At 34.1% G+C, this 9,054-nt stretch overlaps 1 protein-coding gene across 1 annotated transcript; it reads right to left on the reverse strand.

Moving 5' to 3' along the window:
- Positions 1-7,121: 7,121 nt before the first annotated feature.
- On the reverse strand, positions 7,122-8,423 carry LOC110101598. The gene is made up of 2 exons (XM_020829565.2): positions 8,145-8,423; positions 7,122-7,641 (listed from the first exon to the last, which is right to left on the reverse strand). The coding sequence occupies exons 1-2, from the start codon at positions 8,335-8,337 to the stop codon at positions 7,388-7,390; spliced, it is 447 nt and encodes a 148-aa protein (XP_020685224.1). The 5' UTR covers positions 8,338-8,423; the 3' UTR covers positions 7,122-7,387.
- Between the last annotated feature and the right edge of the window lie 631 nt (positions 8,424-9,054).

Consider the following 9,054-nt stretch of genomic DNA (forward strand, 5'->3'; position numbering starts at 1 on the left):
CATAGAATAACAAACAACTATTCTTCATGGTATGTTTTGCTTGTTAATATATGACTTGTTACATATACCTTATTTATTTATTCGCACATATATTTGAGTGAAGTCTCATATATCATCAAAAAATTACCTTGATCGGGGACGAATCTCGAGGTAGAATCAATTTGAAAACTTTCAAAATTAAAATTAGGATCATATGAACTTTGATTTTTGCAAACTTATAGTCAAATTGGATGTCTTGAAAATACGAACCCAACAACACCAAATTCAACTCAATCCGAGCCCAATGAGTCCAAATCAAAGACCCGAATGGCTGTTGGAAGGTTCAAATCATAATTTTGATTATTAAATTGTTTCCAAACGTGACATGCTTATAGTCAAATCGAGCAGTTTGACGAGATGAATCCAACGAATTTAAGTTCATTGAATTCTGAAATCACTAAGACATTCAAATGTTCAGAGAATGATCCACGATCAAGAGAATCAACATTTGCCATCCATGCAAACCACTCTCAACTTACCCTTTATCTATCGAAGATCGCTCTTACCACCTAACTCCTCTTTAACCATCGCCTGGACTTCTATAGGACCACTGAGTGGCGCCGGATATCTATCAGACCACCGCATGACACCGAACTTCTGCCGGATCACCACCTAATGTCGAACTTTAACCGCACCACCACTTGACACTGGAATTTCACCGTACTACAGCTCGACGTCGGACTTCCGCCTATCGCCAGACTTCTGCCCATCGCCAGACTTTCGTTAGACTTCTACCTGATGTCGGACGTCCGCCAGTCATCAGGTTTCTACTTGAAGCTGAACTTCTGTCCATCCTCGAACTCCCACCCATTGTCGGATTTCTACCCGACGCCAGACTACAGCTTGTCGTCAAATTTTTACATGACTCCAGACTTTCACTCGTCGTCGGAATTCTATCCATCACTGGATTTCTACCCAACACAGGACATCCGCCCTTCAATAAACTTCTATCGGTTGCGAGACATTGTAGGACTTCTACCTGATATCGAACTTCTGCATGTCGCTGGATTTCTAGCTAACGCCGGACTTCTACCCATCGATGAACTTTTGCCCATCGCCAGACTTTTATTGGACTTTTACCTGACGCCAAACGTCCGTCCGTCGTCAGATTTCTACCCGACGTCGGACTTCTGTGTGTTGCTAGCAGGACTTAAGCCCATCGCTAGACTTTTACCCAACGCAGATTTTTGCAAATAGTTCGACTTCCAACCTCTGTTGCTAGCACACTATGGTCCTTCCATCCTCCTTCACCAAACAATTGTTTGTCTGACCACTAGTGCCCGTCGACTACGATCCTTTCAACCTCCATCGTCAGATAATAGTCTTTCTGGCAACTGTCGCCACAATACGAACCTTCCGGCATCCATCGCCAAACAATGACCTTTTTGACAATTGTTGCCCACCAACTATGATCCTTCCGACCTCCGTCGCCAGACAACTGTCTTTTTTTTATCACTGTCGCTCGCCGATTACGGTCTCTCCGACCACCGTCACCAGACTATGATCTTTCCGACCTTCGTTGCCCGACGACTATGATTCTACCGACCAAACAAACATATCAATAGTGATTCTTTCAAGCACCATTATGTAATGCACTTTAAAAGATGTATATTTATTACATCAAGCCAAGTCCTTCCCCCATGGAAGGGCTTCATTTGTAATCGACTGCAAATAATAGTGGATTCATTCAAACTGGGTCAAGCTCCGTGGTTTTTTCCCTCTTTTAGGGTCTTCCACATAAAAATATTGGTGTCTTTTATGAATAATATACTATCTCTTTCATATGTTTATGTGTTGGATCTTCGTACAATGCTAAAACGTTAAACTTTATACGTCTCTATCGCCGTGAATATTCTAGGACACAACAAAGTCAACTCGTGCATTTGCTAGGTCTCAGCTTGATAAATAGCTTTTGAGTTAAACGATCTAAATTTCAATTTGCATTTACTAATGAACTTTATCAACGCTTTCTCCTGATAAAGGACTTCACTAGCTAGTAATCTAATACAAATACTTTTGGAATCATTTTAACTGGGTTAGGCCTCTTGGTTTTCCTTTCCTGAATCTCTTATAGCTTATATACTCTTCACTTTATATGTCTATGTGTGTGCTATATGTTTTTTTCATACGAAACTAGAATATTAAACTCTCTATATTTCTGCAATCACGAATGTTTCTACATGCAACAAATATGTTCAATTTGATTGTAAATTCGCTTAAAATGGATAATCTTGAATATAATTCCAAAATTTTTTAAACCGATCGAATATTTCGTTGCGATATATATTTGATTATATGAGTTTCATTTTGTTTTTTAAAAAAATTTCATTCTATTCTAATGCTTAACAAACCGGTTGTAGTATGCATTTAAGGTTAAAATTATCAATTTATTTCTTTATAATAGAAGAATAAATGAAATATGTATTTTCAGATTGTAATTATAGTTTCTATTTAACAACGATTTTTTTCTTTGCTTTCAAAATTTTTTTGTACTAATAACTTACTTTCTACAACAGCTTATAAAAAAGTTGTTTTGTTCACAACATCTATATAATCAATCAACTTTACAAAAAATTGTAGTCATCCCAACCAAACACTTTATGGAGGATCCATAAGGCTGGCCGACAGCTCTTCGAGCCAATATCATTCCTTTCAAAATCTCTCATATTTATTAAAATGCATTAGTTTTGTTAATCTCATAAATGACTATTTTACCATGTTGAAAAGAAATATTTACGATTTTTGTGATTTTTTCCTTATTAAAAATAATATATTTTAGGTTGATGATACTTTATAATTTAAAAATAAGCTCTAATCAGATGTTATCTGAATATTCTCTTGACTTTATGGTGTTTAAAATTCAGATTAGCACCAGTTTTAACAGTAATTAATTACAAGTCGTCTTGTCAAGCAGTAGAATGCTTTTTTTACAACAACAACAACAACAACATCAAGCCTTTATCCCACTACGTGGGGTCGGCTACATGAATCCTTTTTCTCCATTGTGTTCTATTAAAAAAAAAAGAACAATAAATCATAAAATCTGCAATTTAAATTTATGATATATCAGTTTTAAATATATATTAGTTTTATTGCACGTGTATTAAATATCTATGTGAATAAAAATTTTAAAAAATAAAATTTCATATTATAAATATTTAAATCTTATGAATATTTAAATAATATTATCAATGCTAAGAAGAAAAAATTATTAGGATTAATTATCACTATAAGTAACAAAAATTATTTATTATATTATTATAACTATTAATTTTCTTTATTTTATCTATATAGGTGCAAATACACAATGAGCATATTGCATGTTATTCTAAAAAGCAAAGAAAATTAACTAAAAAGTATAACTTGATTGATCAACACAATTAGATACCACAAAGAACTAACAGAGTTTAATTTCAAATTAATTTACAAATTGGGTAGACCTAAATATTATATATTAATAAAGATTATTGCAATTCTTAAATTCACGATGCCATGCTTCGGATTAGGTGCTGATGATGGACGACAACTTTGTTGATGATGGTGTGCATCGGTGCTGCTATTTGATCAAGTTTCTAATTATCCTTCAATTGTTTAATTTAGGTTCATTTGGAGACGAATCAGACTGTTTTTGCTGTCGTTAAATTCCTATTATCGATATGTTTACGTAGGCTTTGAAATCACTAAAAATAAATGATAATGACTATGACTCCAAAAATTTTAGTTCAAATAGTGTATTGATAGATAATTTCATAGAAGATCCAATGTAGTGGATCGACAGGCTACTAGAAGGAATTCCTAATCCAAGGAACAAACACAAGCACTAAGCTTCAAAAGAGTATAATTCATCAATGTCTCTATCTTCTTACAACAATCTATATATATACTAATCAAGTAGAGAAACCTAGAAGATTCTAGAAACATGTAACAAACGAAATCAGACATCCTAAGGAATATTTAAGCTAAAATGCTCCACATCATTATCCCCTTGCGTTAAAAGAGCTCAACTCTGTCGAGGCTAGTTATATGTTGGGAGATAGATGTAGAAATTATAATCAATCCTCAATCTTGGATCAAAGATTTTGAATGCCAACAAAAGATTTTTCCATATATCTCCCTCTGCTATTCTGCTTCCACAACCTCAATCATACTTATCCGCAATTCTTCCTCCCTCATCACCCATATGTGATCATACAATGTATTTGTAGTTATCACTCTAAAGTCTTTATAAAAATCAAAGAGTTCAGCCAGAGCAGATGTTGATTTAGCTAGAGTTTCCTCCTTTGTAGAACATGATTTTTTTATCATTGTTTGTATAGCATCATTTGTTGTACTGTCATCATGCGTTATATCACTAAATAGCAATACAAAAAGTAATCTTCGTAAAACATCCATGGCATGTATTTTTTATTTAGGTTGTTCGTGCAACAATTTCTTTTCTACTTACTTCTATAGCTTCGTATTGCCTTCCAAGCTTTCCTTTGTTAGCTACCAGATCATCAAACAAGTCATCTAATTCATTCTCACACATCTCGCTATGTTGAATTGTGAAATCACCATTCTTCCTCCTTACAGATAACTTAGAGGGTGATATTGAGCTTTCATCAATAAAGAATCCCTTATCAAAACAAAACTCATCCCCACGAAGTGAAGGCAAAGAAGCATTCCTTCTAAAATACCATTGCAACAAGATTTGTTCTCACAAACTATCATTTGTGATAATAATTTGTGAGACCATACCTTATCAGGACGAAGGATTTCATCCATTGTAATGTAAAGTAGTGTATCATATCTTGCCCTTTCTTTATTGTCTTTAACATAAGCTACAAGTGATGCAGGGATGAGGACCAACTGAATCACTATTTACTGATTTTTTGGAAATCGAAACCCGAACCCGACCCGTTTGTTAAACGGGTCGATCCTAACCCGAATTTTCCTGGTCGGGTTGTCAGGTCGGGTCAATAATTGACACCCCTAAAACTAGTCATCTACTTCATTCTCACATCCCGCTATGTTGAATTGTGATATCACCATTCTTCTTCCTTGGGGAATCTCCAACATAAAACCCCAATTTTCACTCTAAAATGGCGGAAAACTTCAAAATGCCGCAATTCATCTCCAATAGAACTCAATTTCTCTTCTTTCCATCGCTAAAAACATCTATCTTGTTTCACACCTTTCTTGTGAAGCTAAAAAAAATAGAGTTATTTTTTTTGCGTAGGTGAACAGTCTGACGCTAATAATGTATTAGCGTCAGACTGTTCACTTGCATGACATTGGCGTATTTTTTGGCGATCAATTGGAGCAAAAAGCCACTCCATACACCCGAATGCAGTTCGGCTGGAGAAGCTCTTACAGATAACTTAAGAGGGTACTATTGGGCTTTCATCAACAAGGAATTCCTTATCAGAATAAAACTCATCCCCACAAAGTGAATTCAAAGAAGCATTCCTTCTAAAAATACCATTGCAACATGATTTGCTCTCACAAACTATCATTTGTGATAATAATTTGTGAGACCATATCTTATTAAGAAGAAGGATTTTATTCATTGTAATGTAAAGTGGTGTATCATATCTTGCCCTTTCTTTAGTGTCTTTAACATAAGCTACAAGTGATGCAGGGATGAGGACCAACTGATTCACTATTTATTGATTTTTTGCATCTGTAGCTCTTTGGAAAAAAAGACACTAAAGAAAGGATTATTTGTAATTTGCCCCCTCGCCCCTAAATCTTATTTTTTCCCCCTAGCTGACCTTATTTTCACGCAATTTGCCCTAACAAAAATCGGAAAGCCCCTTGGCCTCCTACTATTTTCATCAAATTATGTTGAACTTTTCTAACACTAACAAACAAATCTGTGAAAAATGATTATGTGCAAAATAAATTATTTTTGTACCCTTATATATATTTTTTATTTTTATTTTTATAAATTTATCACTTGCCCCACCTGAGAACTAAGGCTAGTTCCGCCTCTGATGTCACGCGACTAACAACCATGAATAGAGCTTTGGAAATCTCCATAACTCTCATTTTTCTTGTTATTGATGAAAATACTCCTTGAATGTGTAGAAAATTGTCCTATTTTTATAGATTTCATTAGAGAATATATGATCATATATATCATAATCTTAGATGCTCTATCGGATGATTTAAGTCATTTATAATATATTAATTAAACAGTTTATAACATGAATTAAAGCATAATTAATTTTGAGAGGGTAATAATAAAAATGTAAAAGATAATGGATGAGATAAAAATAGAAAAAAATCATCAAATATAAGGTTGTTTGGACAACTTTTGGCTAATATTTTTTTCATTGTTTTTTTAAAAAAATTGCACTAAAAAAATTAATTTAGAAAGCAATGAGAACCTTGTCCCAAATGAATCATTAGTAATTTTATGATACTAATTTTCCAAGTCTCAAGATCTAATCATGAAAAATCTCTATTTATAGGATGATTCAAGTGATGAAATCTGAAAAAAAAAAATCCAAAAAAAAAAATCAAAATGATGGAATTTCATTTTTTTTTTTTTTTTTGGGCTCTATGAGATGCTAGAGGAAGATTTAGAGGTGTAATTGAGTCAAGCAGCTCGATAGATGACTCGTAAATCGAGCTCAATGAACTAATGAATTAAACTTGAGCCAAATCTAACTCAACTAATCAGCTCATGAACCGGCTAGTTTAAAAAAATTAATTTAAAATTCTCTTAAAATATATTAAATTCACGAGTTAAATTAATAAGCTATTAAAATTATTAAAAAAAACTTATTTATTATTTTTATCATTTTATCACAACAATTATTTGAATAAACTTTATTTCAAGTAAATAAAATAGATCGTAACTCGTCAGGCAACTAGAGCTCTAGCTAGCTCAAGACCATGCTTGGTTCGCTAATGATTAGGTGATTATATTAAGATTAATATCAATTTTTTAGAGTAATTAATTACAAGTCGGCACGTCGTCCAACGGTTGACTCATTGACTGTCGGCTGTTTCACACATGTAAGTAATAAAGTCGCTATTAGCCTGATCTTAATTAGGATTAATAGATAATCAATGACCTTAAGAGAGACAGATCATGATTAATTATTGTCGAATAAGCTGAAATGAGCTCTGCTCATCAAATAATTGCGAACACAGCATAATTTAAGTATCATATTAAAGCGTAAACAAAAGAAAATTAAGTTTAATTACTTTCCCAAACATCAAAACTGAAACAAAAAAGAAATTAATCGGAGATCGGTAGATAGAGAAAGCGAAATTAACTAATGAAGATCGACTTTGCACTGCATCTTCCCCAACTTCTTAAACAGTAATTAAGGGCTTAACTAATCATTAAGCCTAATTAGCAGCGTTTGGCAGGACGAACGAAGAACCTCATGAGGCCTGTGGAGCAATGGAAGCCTTGTTTCTCCCCACAGACGAAGTAATAAGTCTTCCTCTTACTGAGAACAAACTCGAATCCTTCTCCTCCTCCTTGCATCACATTCCCAACCAGCTGCGCCCTCTTCAAATCACAGGCAAGAAATTTTGGCAAATCTTTCACTAAATATACACTGTGAGCGTGTGTTGTGCTGTTTGGAGGATCATATTTGAACACTGCATTCGTGAAAAGCTCTAAGTAGAATTTCTGGTTCCTTTATATCATGAGCAAAATTACACTGAAAGATGAAAAATATGCACAGATGATGTATCTTGATTCAAATTTATGAAGTTCAGATCACAATCTGCCCACAAAATCCTCTCAAATGTGGTGATTTAGATCAAATTTTCATGTAAAAGTGAGTGAAAAATGAAATTTTGGTTTTCTATCTACAAGCAATTACTTAGAAGTTCAGATTGACTACTTTATGTTTTCCAAAGTTGTGTTTTTCTCACTTTTATTGCTATTTCAACATCTATGCAAGTCAATATTTGAAAAACGAAGTCTTATATATACAGAAATTTTGGTAAGAAAATCTAGAGGTTTTCCCATATAGCAATTCTTTTCAGTCTTTCAAGAACAGAAGTACAAAACTACTTCATTTGCAATTCAAATCTGCTTAAGCAAGCATGATGATGAAGAATGATGATGATGATGATGATGATGATGATGGGCTTACCAAGGGTGTCATTGACATGGAATGGTGCAGTTTTGAGAGCCCAATCAGTGTAGTTGAAGCCAAATGTCCAGTTCGCAGGTCCTCCAACATTAATCTTAGCAGCAAACACTGTTCTCGAAACATTGCAAGAGAAGAGAAGGAGAAAGAAGGTTCCAACCAAGGAAAAACCAGCTCCCTGAAACTTTCCTGCCATTGATGAGCTTAGCTGATTAGATGCTGTTTGTTGAGATACAGAAAGGAGGGCAAATGACTGGGCCTTTTATAGTTGAGATTGAAGAAATTTTGGTATAGAACCTATAAGAATATTTGTAATAGAATTGCTAGTGGGAATGCTATGTGTAGCACAGTAGTCCAAGCTAGATTTAGTGGGAATCTCTTTTTCTAAGCAGTTTATAGGTGGTTTAGTAATAATACTGATAATTAAGTCATAGCAGTAGGTGAAAACCACTATAAGTCTCTAAAAATCAACCCCCACTAAGATTTTTTTAACTATATTTATTTTTTAAGTAATCGTTGTCACACAACAGTAATCTCCATCTATGCCTTCTCATAACTTATTGTGAAGAAATTCAACCAAAGAACAAAAACTTTTTTCTTCAATTGAATGACTTGTTATTAGTGAGTGGTGGGGAAAGGGTAGAAATTGACTAATGGAGTGTTCACAATATCAAATTTTCTAATTTAAATGAGTGATTCAACCCTTACATCATATCTTATCTCATTATAAGAATTATCTTAAGAAATGGATTAAATATTATGTGCAGATGCCGAACGCCGTCCGAAGACCAATCAAAATGCGCCACATCACCCATGTGCTCGGTATCGCCGCTCAGTATTGCTTGGTACCGCTCAGAACCGCGGCTCGATACTGCTGATGTGGCATATTGTGGTTGATCTCCGGACGACGTTC

Source organism: Dendrobium catenatum, unplaced genomic scaffold (assembly GCF_001605985.2).
Source record: "Dendrobium catenatum unplaced genomic scaffold, ASM160598v2 fragScaff_scaffold_1209, whole genome shotgun sequence".
Classification (NCBI taxonomy): domain Eukaryota; kingdom Viridiplantae; phylum Streptophyta; class Magnoliopsida; order Asparagales; family Orchidaceae; genus Dendrobium; species Dendrobium catenatum.